Consider the following 21,716-nt stretch of genomic DNA (forward strand, 5'->3'; position numbering starts at 1 on the left):
AAGTGAAACAGTTATTTACTTGTGCTTCTTTCAACTTAGTATACCATATTCACTGCTCACGATGAGGGAGACCGCACAAAGACTGGGTGACCAGTTTGCAGAACACCTGCATTCAGTCCACAAACATATCGTCATTTAATTCTCCACCTTGCTTCTGCTCTGACTTTCTGTCATTGGCTTGCTGCAGTTTTTCAATGAAACTCAATTCAAGGTTGGGGAACAGGACCCCATCATTGAAATGGGCACTTTATAGCCTCCTGGACTCAACAATGAGTTCAGAATCATAGAGTCATTGAATTCTTAATAGTGCAGAAGGAGGCCATTTGGTCCATCCTGTCTGCACTGGCTCTCTGAATGAGCATTTCACTTAGTGCCGTTCTCCTGCTTTCTCCCCATAACCCTGCAGATTGTTTATTTCTAAATAATCACCTAATTTTCTCTTGAATGCCTTGATTGAACCTGCCTCTACCACACACTCTGGCAGTACATTCCATTCCATAACCATTCACTATGTGAAAATGTTTTCTCTCATATTGCTTTTGCTCCTTTTACCAATCACCTTAAATCTTAGATCTAGTTCTCAATCCTTCTGCCAATGGAACAGTTTCTCCCTATCTGTCCAGTCCAGATCCCTCATGATTTTGAATACTTCTATCAAATCTCCTCTCAGCCTTTTTTTCTCATTGGAAAAGAGTCACAACTTCTCCAATCTATTATCATAACTGAAGTTTCTCATCCCTGGAATCATTTGTGCAAACCTCTTCAGCACTTTCTCCAATTCCTTTACATCTGTTTTAAAATGTGATGCCCAGAACTGTACACAGTACTCCAGCTGAGGTTTAACAAGTGTCTTTTACAAGCTCAACATAACCTCCTTATTCCTGTGCCCCTATTAATGCCCCTATTAATAAAGCCTAGGATACTGTATGCTTTATTAATTGTTCTCTTACCTGTCCTGCCATCTTGAATGACTTATGCACATATAGAATCCAGGTCACTCTGCTCCTGCACACCCTTTGAAGTTGTAGCATTTATTTTGCACTGTCTCCCCATGTTCTTCCAACCAAAATGTATCACCTCACATTTCTCTGCATTTACCTACATCTGCCATCTCTCCGCCAATTCCACCAACTTGTCTACGTCCTTTTGAAGTTCTACACTACCCTCCTTATAGTTTACAACACATTCAGGTTTTGTATCATCTGAAAATTTTGAAATTGTTCTCTGTACACCAAGGTCTAGATCATTAATATTTATCAGGAAAAGCAAGGGTCCCTATAACGACGCTTGGGGGATTCCACTACAAACCTTCCCTTAGCCCAAAAAACACCCATTAACCATTACTTTCTATTTTCTGTCACTCATCAACCCTCTCTGTCACCTGTTTGAAAAACTCCTGGAAGTTAGTTAAACATGGTTTTCCCTTAGGAAACCCATGCTGGTTCTCCTTAATTAAGTTGCATTTGTCCAAGTGACTAGTAATTCTGTCCCAAATTATAGTTTCTAGAAGTTTCCCCACCATCAAAGTTAAACTGACTGGCATGTAGTTGTTTGGCTTATCCTTCTGAACAAGGGAGTAACGTTTGCAATTTTCCAGTGCTGTAGTACCACCCCGGAGTCTAAGGAGGACAGAAAAGTTATGGCCAGTACCTCTGCAATTTCTACTTTCACTTCCTTCAGTATCCTTGGATGGATCTCATCTGGTCATGGTGCCTTGTCACCTTTAAGAACAGACTGCCTATCCAACAATACCTCCTTGGCAATTTTAAACTCTTCTAGCGACTGAATGTCCTCTTCTCTCACCATGGCCTGGACAGCATCTTCTTTCTTGGTAAAGACAAATGCAAAGCATTCATTTAATATCTCAGCCATGTCTATTCCACGTGTCAATCCCCTTTTTGGCCCCTAATCGACCCTGCCCCTCCTTTTACCACCCTTTTACTACTTATCTGCCTAGAGAGCACTTTGGTATTTCATTTTATGCTAGCTGCCAGCCTCTTTTCATACTCTTTGCTTTTTCACCTCCTCTCTGAACCTTCTGTATTCAGCCTGGTTCACAATTATATTTTCTACCTGACACCTGTCATAAGCACACTTATCTTTATCTTAATGCTACCTATTTTGACCTTCCAGGGAGCTCTGGATTTGTTTACCCTACCTTTTCCTTTTGAGGGAATATACCTTGACCATGCCTGAACCATCTTTTCTTTGAAGGTAGCCCATTGTTCAGCTATCATTTTTCCTGCCAACCTTTGGCTCCAATTTTTTTGGCCCAAATCCATTGGCTTTGCCCCAGTTAATTATTCTTCCTCTAGATTGTTCATTGTCCTTTTCTATAGTGATCCTAAACCTTATGCTGCAATGATCACTGTCCCTAAAAGTTCTCATAATTGGCATTTGATCCACTTGGCCCACCTCATTCCCAAGAACCAGGTCTAGCAGTGCCACCTTTCTCGTTGGACTAGACAGATACTACTGCAGAAAATTCTCCTGACCACCTACTGCCCTTTACCTTGCCCATCTCTGCCCTTCACATTATTACTATACCAGTCTATATTTAGAAAATTAAAGCAACCAGTAAAGACTACTCTATAATTTTTTCACCTCTCCGTAATTCCCTTACAGATTTGTTCCTCTGCATTCTTTCCACTCGCTAGTGGCCTATAAACTACACCAAGCAATGTAATCACATCTTTTTTGTTCCTTAGCTCTAGCCAAATCAATTCTGCCCTTGGCCCCCCTGAGACATTCTCTTTCTCCAGCACAGCAATGGTCTCCATAATCAATATTGCCACCCCTCCCCCTTTTCGTCCTTTCCTATCTTCCCTGAACGCCTTGCATCCAGGAATATTTGATAACCCGCCCAGCCCTTTCTTGGGCCATGTCACCGCGATAGGCACAATATCGCAATTCCACATGGCAATCTGCCCCTGTAACTCTGACATGAAACTATCATAGTTTTATAATATTATTGCGGGGTATTGTAAAGTAGGATTATGTGTGTGTGTGTTTGTGTGTGTGGCTGTTTAAATTATATTAGAGACAGTTATACTGCAAGGTTTAGGTTATCAAAAGAGAAAGGTGTTAAAAGACATTTGAAATGCTAATGGATCAACTAAGTAAAGGGGAATTTGCATTTTTAGATAAAGGGGAAAAGTTGTTGGATTTTCAAAGAGACATGATAAGGATTTTATAACTGACAAGATAAATAAGGCAGAGTATTGCATTTATTTTTCCCAAATGTGCTGGCCATAATGACAACATTAAAAATGTTAATATTATGGGAAAAGTGACTTCTAAAGACATGGGGAAACAATGGGATTTAGAAATCAAAGAAGGATAAATATATTTAAAGAACGATGGAAGGCTGTTTGGGATGTGGCCATGAGAGATCTGAAAGGCACACCATGTGAAACAGGCTTGGGGAAAAGTCTCTAGTCACTTTGCAGAAGTCTGCTGTTTCATTAACCAAAGTTGTGTTAAAAGCCTTTGGAATTCCACTGTCAAGTGGGTGCTTGTGGTTACCTTGCTGGATTGTCTCTACAAATTTAAAAATCCATTCTGGGCTGTTGCCTGAAAGAGGGTATGTAGTTTGTAGTCTCGTTATGCAGGAATTTTGGGAATTGTTACAATGTTAGGTAACTGCAATCTTGCGTATGTTTTAATTTAATTTTTAAAAAATCTCTAAAGCTGTTAGTGGACTCATTACTTCTGAATTCAGTGCATAAACCTTCTCATAATAAATACAAATTGCAAAACCATTGTGCTGGCATGGCCAAGTTTCCCTTATGGATTTGGTCAGCCTGACAAATACAATTTGCCGTATCATAACAAACTCACCAATCTTATTACGACACTCTGTGTATTTGCATACATGCGCTATAACCCTGATTTAGACTATTACTTTCTCACTTACTCTGACCCCACCTATTAACTTACTATTCACTATTTTAGTGCTAAATGTCTCATGCAGTATTTTGTGCACCCTGCTATTCCTCTCCTGGTTTTCCCCTGATATCTTCTCATTATTCCCACACCCCTGCTGAGTTAGTTTTAAAGCCCTCCCCAACACAACCAGTAAAACACCCCACAAGGAACTCAGTCCCGGCTCTGTTCTGGTGAAACCTGTCTGATTTGTACAGGTCCCATCTCCCCCAGAGCTGGTCCCAATGTCCCAAGAATCTAAGGCCTCCCTTCTGCGCCAACTTTCCTGCCATGCATTCATCTGTTTGATCCTCCTATTTCTGTACTCACTTGGGCGTGACACTGGGAGTAATCCGGAGCAGCGCTGCTTGCTAATTTTCTACCTAGCTCCCTATAGGTAGGCAAATAATTTGTGAAGAGCATATAAGGAGGCTACAAAAAGATATAGAAAGATTAAGTGAGTGAGCAAAGATCTGGCAAATGGGGTATAATGTAAGAAAATGTGAAATTGTCCATTTTGGCATAAGGAATAAAAGAGAGGCGTATTATCTAAATGGTGAAATATTGCAGAAGGATTTGGGTGTCTATTACAAAAGGTTAGTATAGCAAGTACTTAGGAGAGCTAATAGAATGTTATCATTTATTGTGAGGTGAATTGAATACAAAAGTAGGGGGATTAACCTTCAGTTATGCAGAACACTAGTGAGATGATATCTGAAGTCCAGTGTACAGTATTGGTTACCTTATTTAAGGAAGGATGTAAATGTATTGGAAGCAGTTTAGAGAAGGTTAACCAGACAATACCTGGAATGGGTGGTTTGTCTTATGAGGAAAAGTTGGACAGACTAGGCTTGTATCTGCTGGAGTTCAGAAGAGAGTTAGAGGCAACTTGATTGAAACCCTTGAAACATATAAGATCCTGAGGGGACTTGACAGGGTGGATGTGGAGAAGATGTTTACTCTTGTGGGAGAATCTAGAACTAGGGGGGTCACTGTTTGTAAATAAGGGGTTGCCCATTTAATAAGGAGATGAGGAGAATTTTTTTCTCTCAGAGGGTTGAGAGTCTTCGGAACTATCTTCCTGAGAAAGCAGTAGAAGCAGAGTGTTTGAACATTTTTAAGGCAGAGGTGGATGGATTCTTGGTAAGCGAGGGGGTGATAGGTTAACGGCGGTGGCGGGATGCAGATTTGAGGTTACTATCAGATCAGCCATGATCTTATTAAATGGCGGAGCAGGCTCAAGGAGCCAAATGGCCTACTCCTGCTCCTTGTTCGTATGTTTGTAAATTCTGACTGCAGGACCACATAATTCTTTCTGCCTGTGCCATTGGTATTAAAATGGGCCATGATGGCTGGCTGTTCGCTCTCCCACCTCAGGAGGCTCAGGAGCCACTCAGTGATATCCTTGACCCTGGCACCAGAAAAGAAACAAACCATCCTGGGTTCATGTCTGCTGCCGCAAAAACCACTATCTATTCCTCTATCTATCGCGTCACCTATCACTATGGCTCTTCCAGACTTTCTTGTAAACCCCTGTGCAGCTGAGCCACCCATGGTGCCATAGGCTTGGCATAGACTGCACTCCCTAGAAGAACCATCACTCTCATTAGTATCCAGAACTGAATACCGGATGAAGAGTGGAATGTACTTGGGGGCTTGTGGACTATCTGCCAGTTCCTTTTTGACTGCCTGGTGGCCACCCATTCCCTCTCTCCTTGCATAATCTTAAACTGTGGAGTGACCACATCCATAAACAGAGCTCTCAGCCTTATGGATGCATCACAGTGATGCAAACTGCTGCTTAAGCTCTGAAAACCAGAGCTCAAGCTGCTGCAACTGAGAGCATTTCCTGCACAACTGATTATCTAGGATATGGGAAACGTCTTGGAGTTCACACATTGCACTGGATGTGCACTCTCGAAGTTGGAGCAGTCCTATCATTGCTTTATTTATCAGTTAACCTTCTTACTGCTAAAAAAAACCTTTCCAATACTAATACACCTTACTCATATTGATAAATCCTACTAATAATTAACACTCATATCCAAATGCAGCAAACTTGGGCTGACAAGTTACAAGTAACATTCAAACCACATAAGTGCCAGGCAATGACCATCTCCAACAAGACAGAAACTAACCATTCCTCAGGGTAGTGCCCTAGGCCCTTCAGCTGTTTCAAAATGACCTTCCCCCCATCATTAGGGCAGAAATGGGGATGTTCGCAGATGATTGCATAATGTTCAGCACTATTTACAACTTTTCAGATACTAAAGCAGTCCATGTCGATATGCAGCAAGACCTGGACAATATTCTGGCTTGGGCTGACAAGTGGCAAGTAACATTCATGCCACACAAGTGCCAGACAATGACCATCTCCAACAAAAGAGGACCTAACTATCTCCTCTTGACATTCAATGGCATTACCATTGCTGAATCCCCCACTATCAACATCCTGGGGGATTACCATTTACCAGAAACTGAACTGGACAAGCCATATAAATACTCTGGCTACAAGAGCAGGTCATCAGGAGTGTGATGGAATAGTCTCCACTTGCCTGGATGAGTGCAGCTCTAACAACGCTCATGAAGCTTGACACCATCCAGGACAAAGCAGCCTGCTTGATTGGCGCCCCATTCACAAACATTCACTCCCTCCACCACCAACATACAGTGGCAGCAGTGAGCACCAGCCACAAGATGCACTGCAGGAACTCAACAAGGCTCTTTAGACAGCACCTTCCAAACCCACGACTGCTACAATCTAGTAGGACAATGAAAGCAGATAGATGGGAATAGCATCACCTGGAAGTTCCCCTCCAGGCCACTCACTTTCCTGACTTGGAAATATATCACCGTTCCTTCAGTGTCGCTGGGTCAAAATCCTGGAACTCCCTCATTAATAGCACTATGGGTGTACCTACACCACATTGACTGCAGCGGTTCAAGGCAGCAGCTCACCACCACCTTCTCAAAGGTAATTAAGGATGGGCAATAACTGCTGGCCCAGCCAGCGAAGCACAGCTCATAAATGAATAAAAAACACACATTACTAGTTGCAATAAACCTTATTTAAGCAAAAAAGATATAAGTCAATACTCATCAGCAATTCATTTATTCCTTACCATTATTATTTAATATTTTTACTGTTTTTGAACTTCCAGTTGTTCAGGCTCAGTCCCTAAGCAGCAATACACATTAGAAGTTTCCTGTGAAGTCATACCTTGATTTGAGTTTCCTCTTGCGCCTCTTGTAGTCTAGCTATTCTCTCTCCCTCTTGTGCCTCTTGAAGGGGGGGGGGGGTGGAAGTTACCTGGACACTTTGCCCCAGGAGGTGGTCATGCCCAACAGGTTAGATAATTCAGATTTGGTCTGTGATCAGGAACAGGAGGTTGTGACTGCAGGTGAGGCAGGTATGGGGTAGCATTCAAGGAGCCTTAATCCCTGAAATTGTCCAACAGTTCTGAGGTTCTTGCAAGCTGTGTGGATGAGAGTAGGGACTGCAGGGAGGATGAATGAGCTGACTATGGCACCATGGTACAGGGAGCAATTCAAGTGGGAGGAGGAAATAGGAACATAGTAGTGGAATGGGACAGTATAAGTAGGGGGATAGATACTGTTCCCTGCAGCCGTGAGCATGATGCCCGAAAGCTGTGTTGCCTGCCCAGTGCCAGGGTTACGGACAACTCCTCAGGGCTGGAGAGGAACTTGGAGTGGGGGGGGGAGGATCCAGTTGTCATCATCCATGTTGGTACCAACAACATTGATTGGACTAGAAAGGAGGCTCTGCTGAAAGAATTTCAACAGTTAGGAGCTAAATTAAAAGTCAGAACCTCCAAGGTAATAATCTTGGGATTACTACCTGAACCACGGGCAAACTGGCATAGGTTAAATAAAGTCAAGGAGTTAAATGCGTGGCTCAAAGATTGGTGTGGGAGGAATGGGTTTCAGTTCATGGGGCACTGGCATCAGTACTGGGGTAGAAGGGAGCTGTTCCGGTGAGATAGGCTTCACTTGGACCATGCTGGGGCCAGTGTCCCGGTGAACTGAATACTAGGACTGTGAAGAGGGCTTTAAGCTAAATAGAAGTGGGGGAGGGTTCTGCAGAGGGGATACATAGGCTTACAAAGCAAAAGGATATGGCGACAGTGCAGGGCAGCTACTTAGGTAATGATACCCAGAGGGTGACAGGAAGGGATAGACTGTACAAACATAAGAAATAGCAGCAAATAGGGTCAAATGGTGAAAAAATGGTAAAAAGGCAAAATTCATGGCTCTTTACTTAAATGGACGTAGTATTCAGAACAAAATAAATGAATTAATGGCACAAATAGAGATTAATGGGTATGATCTTATAGTCATTACATGGTTACAAGGACGTCAAAACTGGGGACTAAATATTCAGGGGTATGTGGCTTTTCGAAAGGACAGGCAGGAAGGAAAGGACGATAAGGTAGCTTTGTTGGTATGTGATGGAATAATTATGACAGCAAGAAATGATTTTGGCTCAGAAGATGTGGAATCCATATGGGTGGAGGTAAGATAAAACCAGGGAAAGAAGACACTGGTGGGAGTAGTCTATAGCTCCTTAACAGTAGCTCTGCTGTCAGACAGAGAATAAATCAGGAAGTAATGAGGGCATGTAAAAAAGGCAGTATATTAATCATGGGTGACTTTAATCTCCAGGTAGATTGAGAAAATCAAATTGGCAGAGGTAGCCACGGGCAAGAATTCATAGAGTGTATTTGGGGTAGTTTCCTAGAACAATATGTTGTGGGTTCAACCAGGGATCAGGCTATTTTGGATCTGGTAATGTGTAATGAGGCAGGTTTAATAAAGGATCTTAGAATAAATGATCCTTTAGGAAACAGTGATCATAACATGGTAGAATTTAGTATTCAGTTTGAGAGTGAGAAACTTAGTTCGGAAACAACTGTGCTAAACTTAAATAAAGGTAATTACTAAGAAATGAGGGCTGAGTTGGCTGGAGTAGACTGGGAAAGGTGTTTAGCAGAAAAGATGGATGATGAACAATGGCAGATGTTTAAGAGCATAATTCATGGCTCACAACAAAGATATATCCCAGTGAGGAAGAAGAATTGAAGGAAGGGAATAAACCAACCATGGTTAACCAAGGAAGTTAAGGATAGTGGCATAAAAGCAAAATACTGCAAATGCTGGAAATCTGAAACAAAAACAAAAATTGCAGGAAAAACTCGACAGGTCTGACAGCATTTGTGGAGAGAAAGACAGAGTTAACATTTCGAGTCCATATGACTCCTCTCCAAAACTAAAGAGGAGTAAGATTGTGGTGAAATATATACTGTTCAAGGGGGGTGGAACAGGTGAAGCTGGATAGAAGGCCAGCGATAGGTGGAAACAAAGAAGGTATTGCAAAAGATGTCATAAACGGAAGGTCGAAGGTGTGTTGATGGTTGTGATACTGGCTAAAGGAGGTGCCAATGGCGACATTAAGAGTAGAAAGCAGGATGAGCAAGTGACAGGTGGCCCTAGTGTGGGTGGGATGGGGAGGAGGGGATCCTGTGGGAAAAAATGCCGAAATAGGCTAAAAGGTGGGGATAAAACAATGAATGGAAACAAATTTAAAGAACAATAATCATGGGAATAGTTGGGGGAAAATATAAAAATTAAAAAAATAAATATTTGTAAAAAAGGGATCAAAAAGGTGTAAGGATGGAGGAGAGAGTTCATGATTGAAGTTGTTGAACTCAATGTTATGTCCGGAAGGCTGTCAAGTGCCTAATCGAAGATGAGGTGCTGTTCCTCCAGTTTGTGTTGAGCTTCACTGGAACATTGCAACAGGCCAAGGACGGACATGTGGGCATGAGAGCAGGGTGGTGTGTTGAAATGGCAAGCGACAGGAAAGTCTGGGTCATGTTTGCGGACAGACCGAAGGTGTTCCACAAAGCAGTCACCCAGTCTGCATTTGGTCTCTCCAATGTAGAGGAGACAGCATTGGGAATGGCGATTGTAGCAGACTAAATTGAGGGAAGCGTAAGTGAAGTGCTGCTTCACTTAAAAGGAATGTTTGGGACCTTGGACGATGAAGAGGGGGGAAGTAAAAGGGCAGGTGTTACATCTTCTGCAATTAAATGATAAGGTGCCATGGGAGGGGGTTGAGGTGTTGGGGATGATGGAGGAGCGCACCAGGGTGTCCCAGTGCTAATGGTCCCTATGGAATACCGACAGGGGGTTTGAAAGGAAGATGTGTTTGGTGGTGGCATCATGCTGGAGTTGGCGGAAATGGCAGAGGATGATCCTTCGAAAGCGGAGGCTGGTGGGGTGAAAAGTGAGGACAAGGGGGACCCTATCATGGTTCTGGGAGGGAGAGAATGGTGTGAGGGCAGAGGTGTGGGAGATGGGTTGGACACGGTTGAGGGCCCTGTCAACCACCGTGGGTGGGAAACCTCAGTTAAGGAAGAAGGAAGACATGTCAGAAGCACTGTTTTGGAAAGTTGCATCATCGGAGCAGGTGCGATGGAGGCAAAGGAACTGAGAGAATGGGATGGAGTCCTTACAGGAAGCAGGGTGCGAGGAGTTGTAGTTGATGTAGCTGTGGGAGTCGATGGGCTTGTAATGAATATTCCTGGTCCACTGCTCCATCACCCCCTACTCCTCAACCCCCTCCTATGGCACCACCCCATGCCCACGCAAAAGATGCAACACCTGCCCCTTCACTTCCTCTCTCCTCACTGTCCAAGGGCCCAAATACTCTTTTCAAGTGAAGCAGCATTTCACTTGCATTTCCCCCAACTTAGTCTACTGCATTCGTTGTCCCCAATGTGGTCTCCCCTACATTGGAGAGACCAAACGTAAACTGGGCGACCGCTTTGCAGAACACCTGCGGTCTGTCCGCAAGAATGACCCAAACCTCCCTGTCGCTTGCCATTTTAACACTTCACCCTGCTCTCTTGCCCACATGTCTGTCCTTGGCTTGCTGCATTGTTCCAGTGAAGCCCAACGCAAACTGGAGGAACAACACCTCATCTTCCGACTAGGCACTTTACAGCCTTCCGGACTGAATATTGAATTCAACAACTTTAGGTCTTGAGCTCCCCCCTCCATCCCCACCCCCTTTCTGTTTCCCTCTTCCTTTTGTTTTTTTCCAATAAATTATATAGATTTTTCTTTCCCACTATTTCCATTATTTTTAAATATTTTAAATCTTTTATGCTCCCCCCATCCCCACTAGAGCTATACCTTGAGTGTCCTACCATCCATTCTTAATTAGCACATTCGTTTAGATAATATCACCAACTTTAACACCTATGTGTTCTTTATGACATCTTTTGATGATCTGCTTCTATCACTGCTTTTGCCTACAACCACACCATCCCCCTCCACTTCTCTCTCTCTCTCTCCCCCGCAACACCTTAAACCAGCTTATATTTCAACTCTTTCTTGGACTCGAACTCAAGTTCTGTCGAAGGGTCATGAGGACTCGAAACGTCAACTCTTTTCTTCTCCGCCGATGCTGCCAGACCTGCTGAGTTTTTCCAGGTAATTCTGTTTTTGTTTTGTAATGAATATTGCTGGACAGCCTATCACCAGAAATTGAGACTGAGAGGTCCAGGAAGGGAAGGGTTGTGTCAGTGATGGGCCATGTGAAAGTGATGGAGGGGTAGAATTTGGAAGCAAAATTGATAAATTTTTCCAGGGCCAGACGAGAGAACGAAGCGGCACCAAAACAGTCATCGATGTACAGGAGAAAGAGTTGTGGGAAGGTGCCTGAGTAGGGCTGGAAAAAGGAATGTTCCACAAATAGCAAATGCAGACTGGGTGACTGCTTTGCAGAACACCTTAGGTCTGTTCACAAGCATGACCCAGACCTTCCTGTCATTTGTCATTTCAACACACCACCCTGCTCTCATGCCCATCCTTGGCCTGCTGCAATGTTCCAGTGAAGCTTAACGCAAACTGAAGGAACCGCACCTCATCTTCTGATTAGGCACTTTACAGACTTCTGGACTTAACATTTAGTTCAATAACTTCAGATCATGAACTCTCGTCTCCATCCTTCCCCTTTTTGATCCCCCTTTTACAAATATTTATTTTTACATTTTTATATATATTTTTTCCCATCTATTGCTATTATTATTTTTAAAATCTATTTCCATTCATTGTTTTATCCCCACCTTTTAGTCTATTTCGATCTTTTCTTCCACAGCGTCCCCTCCCCCAACCCCACCCCACCCCCACTAGGGCCATCTGTCACTTGCTCATCCTGCTTTCTACTCTTAATGTCACCATTAGCACCTCCTTTAGCCAGTATCACAACCATCAACAACCGTTTATGACATCTTTTGCAATCTCATCTTTGCCTCCACCTATCACTGACCTTCTACCCAGCTTCACCTGTTCCACCCACCTCCCCCGCCCCCCCAAACAGTATATATTTCACCACATTTTTACTTCTCTTTAGTTTTGAAGAAGGGTCATATGGACCCGAAACGTTAACTCTATCTTTCTCTCCTCAGATGCTGTCAGACCTGCTCAGTTTTTCCAAGTTAAAGATAGTATCAAATTGAAAGAAAACACATACAATGTGGCAAAGATTAGTGGTAAGCCAGAGGATTGGGAAAGTTTTAAAGACCAACAGAAGATGACTAAAAAAATAATAAAGGAGGAGAAAATAAACTTTTGAGTGTAAACTAGGAAGTAATATAAAAATGGACTGTAGGAGCTTCTTTAAATATATAAAAAGGAAGAGAGGCAAAAATCAATATAGTTCCCTTAAAGAATGAGGCTGGGGAAATAATAATGGGGAACCAGGAATTGGCAGAAGAGTTGAATAAATACTTTGCATTAGTCTTCACAGTAGAAGACACTAATCGCATACCAAAAATACTAAATAATCATGGAGCAAAAGGGGGGAGGAAATAACCATAATAACTATCACCAGAGAAAAAGTACTAGGGAAACTAATAGGGCTAAAGGCCGATATGTCACTTCGACCTGATGGGTTTCATCCGAGGATATTAAAGGAAGTAGCTGCAGAGATATTGGAAGCACTGGTAGTAATCTTCATTCTGGAGAAGTCCCAGAGGATGGGAAAACTGGCAATGTAACATTCTTGTTTAAAAAGGGAGTGAGACAAAAAACAGGCCAGTTAGCTTAACATTGATCATTAGGAAAATGTTGGAGTGTATTATAAAGGATGTAGTAGCAGAGCATTGAGAAATGCATAATCTTATCAAGCAGAGTCAGCATGGCTTCATGAAGGGGAAATCATGCCTGACAAATTTATTAGAATTCTTTGAATAGGTACCAAGCAAGATAGGTAAAGGGGAATCAATAGTTGTAACATATTTAGGTTTCAAAAAGGTGTTCGATAAGGTACCACACATAAGGCTACTTAATAAGATAAGAGCCCGTGGTGTTGGGGGTAGCATATTGGCATGGATAGAGGACTGGCAAACTAATAGGAGACAGAGAGTTGGGATACGGTGGCAGGGGGGGGAAGCAATTTCAAGGTGGCAACCTGTAACTAATGGAGTGCCAAAGGGATCAGTGCTGGAGCCACAATTATTTACAATATATATATATTAATGACTTGGATGAGGGAAATGAATGTGCTATCGCCAAGTTTGCAGATGACACAAAAGTAGATGGGAAGGCAAGTGGTGAGGATGACACAAAGATTCTACAGAGGCATATAGGCAGGTTAAGTGAGTGGACAAAATGTGGCAGATGGAATATAATGTGAGAAAGTGTGAAGAATAGAAGAGCTGAACATTATTTAAATGGAGAAAGAGTGCAGAAAGCTGCAGCACAGAGGGATTTGAGGGACCCTGTGCATGAATCCCAAAAAGCTTGCATACAAGTTCAGCAGGTAATAGGTAAGGCAAATGTAATGTTGGCCTTTATTTCAAAGAGACTGGAATGTAAAAATAGGGAAGTCTTGCTAAAACTATACAAGGCACTAGTTAGACCATACCTAGAATATTGTGAACAGTTTTGGCCCCCTTATCGAAGGAAAGATACACTGGCATTGGAGGCAGTCCAGGGAAGGTTCTCTAGGTTGATCCTAGGGAAGGAGGGATTTTCTTATGAGGAGAGATTGAGTCAGTTGGGCCTGTACTCATTGGAGTTTAGAAGAATGAGAGAAGGTATATTATTGAAATATATAAGATTCTTAGGGGGTTTGACAGGGTAGATGCTGAGAGGTTGTTTTTCCTTGTGGGAGAGCCTAAGACCAGAGGGCATAATCTCAGAGTAATGGGGCACCTATTTGAACAGAGATGAGGAGGAATTTCCTCTCTCAGAAGGTAGTCAACCTGTGAAATTCTGTACCACAGAAGGCTGTAGAGGCTTGGTCATTAAGTATATTCAAGGCTGGGTCGTTAAGTATATTAAGCTATCTTGCTGTGCCCTCCCCCTCTCATGCCTCTTGTAGTCTCACTGTGCCCTCTCCCTCTCCTGCCTCTTGTAGTCTTGGAGTTAAACCATTTTAGATAATAAACTCTACCCACATTTTGTTTAATTGTTTTTACCTGTTTAGCTTTTTTTGTTTCTTTCTTAACTCCTTTACTTTGCAATCATACAGCTGTTATCCTGTTATCCACACCTGCTCTCGAACATCATTTATTTCTTTATTTGCCCTATTTCGTTCTCTTTGCTTTTGCACCATGAAATCTTTTGTCATTTAATCTCTCTTGCCCTCCATTCTATCACAGGTATTCCCTTTTGTTCTCTTTCCCATCCTTTCCCTTTCACTCACTCAAAATCTATTGTATTTCTAAAATATCTCAGTTCAGATGATGTAAGCTTAATATTATGTCAACGGCAGGGTTCCTGTTGTCAGGGCCAAAAGTGAGGTTGTGCTCCATTTTGGTGGACAGTGAAACCCAAGGACTACATTGCATTGGCAGCAGGCAATTAAGTGGCTGCGGTGGGGACTCCCTTCCCTATTAAGGACAGCAGCCTGCCTCCAAGAGATGCCATCCTAATCAGAGGGCCAGCAGCTCAGCAGCACCAAAACTACCGATGGGCACTGCTGGGGCTGCACCTGCAGGATGAAGGAGCAATGATGGCCGTGCATCCTCAAAGTCAGGTAACTGAGATCTGGGAACATAGGAGTTAGAAGCAGGAGTAGGTGATTCAGCCCTTTGAGCTTGCTCCGCCATACAATAAGATCATGACTGATCTGGTTGTGGTGTTAACCCAACTTTTCTGTCTGCCCTCTCCCCATAACCTTAGCCTACTTGTCTATCAAAAATCTAGTAAATTCAATGACCCAGCCTCCACTGATTTCTGGGGGAGAGAATTCCACAGACTACTGACCCCCTGGGAGAAAAAAATTCTCCTCATCTCCGCCTTATTCTGTGTCTCTAGTTCTAGTCTCTCCCACAAGAGGAAACATCTGCCTTATCAAGTCCCCTCAGGATCTTATATATTTCAATAAAATCACCTCGCATTCTTCTAAACTCCAATGAGTATAGGCCCAACCTGTTCAGCCTATCCTTATAAGCCAAGCCCTTTATCCCAGGAATGAATCGAGTGGAACTTCTCTGGACTGCAATTATGTCCTTTTTCAAATAAGGAGACCAAAACTGCACACAGTACTCCAGATGAGTTATCACCAAGGCTCTGTACAGCTGCAGTAAAACTTCCCTACTTATAAGTTCCATTCCCTTTGCAATAAGTAGGTAGGCCTTATGTCACTTTTCCCACTGCTGGCAAACTGGCATAATGATGGGAAAATAACAGGCATGCCACATGCTGCCTTCCCATTCTATTTTGCCAGCCTTCCCATCTCCCAGCCCATCCCAAAGAGCTGGTAAATTTCAGCTTATTAGCTCTATTTCTCTCTCCATAGATGCTGCCAGACATGCTCTGTATTTCCAGCATTATCAGTTTTTATTTCAGATTTCCACAGTCCAAGATAGTTTGCTTTTGTACTGGATGTTGGATAAGCAGTGTGACAATTTAGAGACAGTGAAGGGGTCGAGGGAGGTGGTGGTAAGGTAGAGTTGGGTGTCGTCAGTGTTCATACGGAAATTGCTGTCTTTCTGGATGATGTCACAAAGGGACAGCATATAGATGAGACATAGAGCAAACAATAGATTGTCCAAGTTATGTTTTCTAATATCTGCTTCTTTGGTTTTTTTTTAATGATTACCCATCTATGAAGAGCCTTTCAATATTTTTGTGCTTTAGCATCTTATTAATAAATAAGCCATTGTTAGTCCAGATAAAGTCACAATCATTCTCCATCAATTTTACCATAATAAGGCAGTGATACACAGGTTTAAATGCCCCGAATGGCATTGCCATAGCATCTCATAGAAATCATAGAAAATTTATGACACATGCATCTCATTGTGTCCATGCCACTTGACAAAGAGCCCAATCCGATCTCCATAGCCTTACACGTCACGGCTCTTCAAATGGACATTTTTTTTGACTTTGCATTGTTGCCGGTGATTCACATCTACTGCACATCTGTTGTGAGTAGACATCCAAGTACTTTTTAAATGCTGAGAGCTTCTGCCTCTCCGCTCTTTCAGGTGATGAGTTCCAGGCCCCTACCAGTCTTTGGATGAAAAAATCTTTATCTCTACTCTAATCCTTCTACCAATTACTTTAAATCTATGCCCCCTGGTTTTCAACCTCTCTGCTAAGGTAAATAGGTAATCGCTGTTTACTTTACCTAGGCCCCTCACAATTTTATACATCACAATCCAGTCACCCTTCGACCTCCTCTGTTCCGAAGAAGCCAATCCCTGCCTATCAGTTGTTTATCATTGTTAAAATCCTACAGTCCTGGAAACATCCTCACTAATCTCCTCAGCACCCTCTCCAGTGTAATGATACCTTTCCTATAATGAATGCAGTGACCAGAGATGTACGCAGTAAGCAATCCATGGTCTATCTAGTGTTGCATACACTTCTAGCATAAGTTCCCTGCTTACATTCTGTGTCCCAGCTAATAAAGAAAAGTATGTTATATGCCTTCTTACCCGCTTTATCAACCAGTCCTGCTATCTTTCAGCATCTGCGGACATATACTCCAAGATCCCTCTGTTTCTCCACACTACTCAGCATCCTCCCATTTATTGTGTATTCTCTTGCCTTGTTGGACCTCCCAAATTGCATTACCTCACAATTCTCTGGATTGAATTACATTTTCCACTTCTGCAAAACTGACCAGACCATCTATATCTTCCTGCAGCCTGAAGCTTTCCTCCTCACCGACAACTATACAACCAATTTTTGTATCATCTGCAACCTTCTTTATCATGGCCCTTACATTTGAGTCTAAATCTTTAATATTAATTGCAAAAAGCAAGGAATCATGAGTTCTGTAGAACCCCATTGGTAACAGCTTTCCAGTTGCAAAAATACATGCTGACCTACCTTTTGCTTCCTGCCACTAAACCAACCTTGGGTACAATTTTCCCTTGTCCATTGAATCCCAAGGGTTTTTACTTTATCAACCAGCCTGGCCTTTGAGGCCTTATCAAAAGCGCTGCTATATTATACGTAGACCACATCCACCTCACTGCCCTCATCAATCCTACTCATCGCCTTCTTAAAGAAATCCAGTCAGGTTAGTCAGACATGACTTCCTCTTAACAATTCATGCTGATTTTCTTTCATTAATCTCTGACTTTCTAAATTAAGGTTAATGCTGTTCCTCAGAATTAATTCCAATAATTTTCCCACATCTGAAGTTAAGCTAACTGAGCAATAGTTACTTGGAATATCCCTCTCTCCCTCTTTAAATAATGGTACAATGTTGGCAGTCTTCCAATCCTCCAGCAGTACTCCAAACCAGGGAGGTTTGAAATATACAGATTGCACATAACATTGAAAAAGCTATTTTGTATATTATTTCTAATTGCTATTTAATAAATAGTACATGCAGTTCAGGACATTTAAAAGCTGACCATTATAGGCCTGAATTTATTTATAAACTAAATCCCTCAGATGTCAGATACTCAATTGTTTTACTCAGGAATATTATATGAACACTGGTGATTGTGCTACTTACAGACCTATTAGCATAAGTCAGCCCAGAGGCTGCAAACTGCCTCTAACCCACCCAAAAAAGTCCATTTATGTAAAATAAAAAAATTATTTTATTCACCATTTATTATTTTGGCGATTTCTAACCCTAACAGCTTGCATTTTCCACTGCTTCAAATATTGCCAAAGTAAAAGCAGTATTAGACATTGTAGCTTATCAGATAAGAGAGCCAATACCAAATCTTTACTTCTGTTCACGTGACTCACTTACCTCTAAGCCCACTTCTGCCGATACAGAGCCTGGTTTCACATTGCTGATAAAGATCCCTGGTTTCTGAGTTGGACCACTAGAAATGCTACATTAGGGGAAAGAGAGAATACTGAGTGAAAAATCCAGAAAGTAAATTAACAAATGCCTTCAATAGTTAATGGTAAAGTGGGAAGTGCAACCTGTATAACAAACCTTTACATTTTTGTCTGAAAAATTGACAAAAATAGTGACTTACCTGCAACCCATGCCTTTTGTGCCAACTAAGCTGATAAACACCTTTTTTTCCTTTATTTCCTTGCTTCCCAGAGAAGCCAGGCCAGCTACACTGATTTTCCCATCCTACAAAAGATAAGATTGGGAACAAACTCTCAATAAATTTTTAGATTTCAAGACCAGATCTACATTTGTGATATTGGTGTAAATAAGGTATGCTAGGTATGTGATATGATGAGCACCTTACTTTCAACGAACATTCCTTTGGAATTAACAGATTCTAAACATGACTGGAGTTTCTCATCAATGATCTTCTTGTGATCATTGTTTTATAGTTCATGGAGAGAGAGCTCATATATAACACTATGAATTACTGCATTTTCTCTTTTTTAAATTTATTTTCATAAAAGCCATGCAAATGTTACTACCAAGCTTCACACAAGAAGATAAAGATAGTAAAAAGGAAATGAATGAAATTAAATTAGTCAAAAACAAGTGATACACCTTCCACATTGTCACTGTCAGTGTCAGCTATGGTTATGTAGAGTGCCAACTGGCATGTATAAACTATTTTACATGTAGCATTCTATTATTATGGAGAGGAGGAGGGTTAATTTAAACAGAACTAATTTTACCTCTCACCACCCATCCATCAACAGAAAGGTGTTTTGGTTTCTTTCTCTCTTTATAAGAGTTGCTACATTTCCCAACCCCTGAATTTTTTTGTGAGATCCAACTTTCTATTAATAACTCCACAGCAAACTCGAGATAGAATGAACTCAAAGGCTTGGTTTATTTGCACACACTCAAAATGCAGGAAGAGGGTTTGCAATGTCACCTCCACAATTGGACAATAAAGAAAGGGATAGGGAAAAGAAGGATTTACAGTACAGAGACCACAGAGAAAATAAATATCCGTCCATGTGGATTCCAGAATCAAAGTCCAACAAGCTATTCCTTCACGGAGGTCAGCAGGCTGAAACCTGGTGTTGACTTCACAAGATGAGATAAGCATGCAGAGATGAATCAGCCTTGTAGATGATGGTAAAGAACTTCCAATAGAAGCAGGGTAGGTGGGGCCAGCTATCCAAAATGGACTAGAGCCCCTTTGTGTGTGTGGCTGCTAGTCAGATGTTAGAGCAGCAGACTGAGATATTCAGCTGGGCAAGGCAATATTAACTTGTTCAACATGCCAGGGTCTTATATCACATGACCCTCAGCTCTCGAACAAATGATGTGTATCCATCATTTGGAATGTGGCTGGGTTTCAAAGGTTGCTGAATGTCTCAGCCATTACGAATTGAAAGATGTTACGACTGGAATGGGAGGAGTGCACAGTTTATCTAACCCCACTACTCTGCAAGTCATACCATTAGTTTAAAAGTTTAATTAATGCACCAAAATGGCCAATTATTTACCCTCGCTGTCACCCAGAATAAAACAGACTTTAACCAGGTTTCTTTCAATAAACTCAGAATGATTTTTTAAAAACAAGTTGCAAGAACTGGGACACAAACAATTGTGCTCTAGAAGTATAACCATCGAGAGAGAGAGAGGGGCATGCATACACAGGACAGATAGGGCCTCTGCAGTGATGGGTTTGGAGGATAGGCTTTAAAAAAACAAAGGATAAAGTTCACAGGGTTTCAATGCTGTTGATCTGGAGCTCCCTTATGTGAAAACTGGTCCCACTGGAAGTCTGGAGGTTCTCAGCAATGGAGCTTTGGCGTGGAGGAGAATACACAGCTGGATCAATTCTCCTTGTCTCAGCTTTTCAGGTTTCCAAATGCAGACAGGTTATACTCAAAGAGGGATTCTCTGGCTGCAAGTTGATAACCACATGAGAAATTTCAGGCAAGGCAGGGAGAGTGCAAATTAGGGCAGCATTCCTATTTGGCTTATTCCTCAAAACTACTGAGTTCAAAACAATAGGTTCAAAACATAAAGCTTGTCTCTGTCATGTGATTTCCAGTAGCACACTAGCATTTGCCTTTACCAGGATACTTCCCACCATCAATTAAAGTGATTGCTGTTCAATCAAACACATAGTTTTTTGCCCTCAAATACTGTGCCAGTCAGGTGATTTGTTAAAAAAGCTATGCTTGCTGACAATTCCAAGGTGAACTTAGGACCTTTTTAAAAAAAAATTCCTGGTCTGCTTACAAGTGTCCAGATAATGCAATGTCTTTCCATATTTTAAAAGAAAAATATAGTTTTGTATGATATAATTCGAACTTAGCAGACCATCAGCATTCTTCTGGCCTGCCTAGGTTATTAAATGCAGATAGCCTTTGTATAGCTCTTTTTGAAGTTGGCCTGTGCAGTTTTTTTGTTTTTATCTCTGTGTTTAATTGACTGCCACTGCTCTTCAAGAAATGCCTACCTCCTTGAAGAAGTTCTGTTCTTCCCTGCGACAAGGTTTCCGTACCTCTCTTTTGCCTTGCTCACCTTCATTGCTTTCCATTTCTCTCCTGGTGTTTGACAAGGTGTTTACTAAAACCCGCTTTCACAGCCATATCTCCTTTCTCAGTGACTGTCTCCGTCTCCGACTTACCCCACGTGGATTTCAACTGAAATTCCACCCCTCATGTTTCGAACCCACCCAGGATTACAGGTATCTCCGGGACATAAAACGTTTCACGGACTGCTGTTCCCGTCACATTCTGAAATCCACACTCAGTGCCATGCACCGCCATACGAACACACTTGACCTCTCCCTCCAGCAGCACCCTTTTTCAAAGCTGCGCGTGCCCCCAGATTCATTTTATTCTTTGGCTCATCCGACGCCTCAACAAGAAACTTTTTCTCTTTCTCTCAAGTGCTAAGGAACGCAAGCTCCAACAACTCATCGACACCAACACCCATCTAGGACCCTCCACCCCGGCCTGTCCCTCCGTCCCCACCCCATCTTCCAATCCCAGCTCCAGCCGTGTACTCACTATATCCCCTGACCTTCCCCTCTCTGATGCTGAATGTTTAGTGCTCAGCAAAGGACTTAGTTTCATACCCTTACGCCCTCACCTCAATGAACTTCGGGCTCGGCATGATGCTGAACTCTTCTTCCGCCGTCTTCGTCTCCGGGCTCACTTTTTTGGGCAGGAGTCCTCTCCCCATCCTTTCACGCACCTCCAATATTCTCCCTCCACCTGGACCCCTCCCTCTGGATTCTTACCTTCTCTTGATCGTTTCATTGAGAACTGTCGGTGCGACATTAGTCGTCTCAATTTCTCTGCTCCTCTCACCCATTCTAATCTCTCTCTCTCTCTCTCTGAACTTACTGCACTCCATTCTCTCAGGTCCAACCGTGATATTGTCATCA

General features: G+C 42.3%; 1 protein-coding gene across 1 annotated transcript in view; it reads right to left on the minus strand.

The window, feature by feature from the left end:
• Positions 1–21,716, minus strand: part of ush1c (Usher syndrome 1C) — a 277,466-nt gene that overhangs the window by 159,400 nt on the left and 96,350 nt on the right. Inside the window, exons 8-9 of the mRNA XM_041198034.1 lie at positions 18,420–18,523; positions 18,185–18,269 (exon numbers count right to left, since the gene is read on the minus strand). Coding sequence (XP_041053968.1) covers positions 18,185–18,269; positions 18,420–18,523 — 189 coding nt within the window. The remainder of the gene's footprint in view (positions 1–18,184; positions 18,270–18,419; positions 18,524–21,716) is intronic.

The sequence above is a fragment of the Carcharodon carcharias genome, chromosome 10 (genome assembly GCF_017639515.1).
Source record: "Carcharodon carcharias isolate sCarCar2 chromosome 10, sCarCar2.pri, whole genome shotgun sequence".
Classification (NCBI taxonomy): Eukaryota; Metazoa; Chordata; class Chondrichthyes; order Lamniformes; family Lamnidae; genus Carcharodon; species Carcharodon carcharias.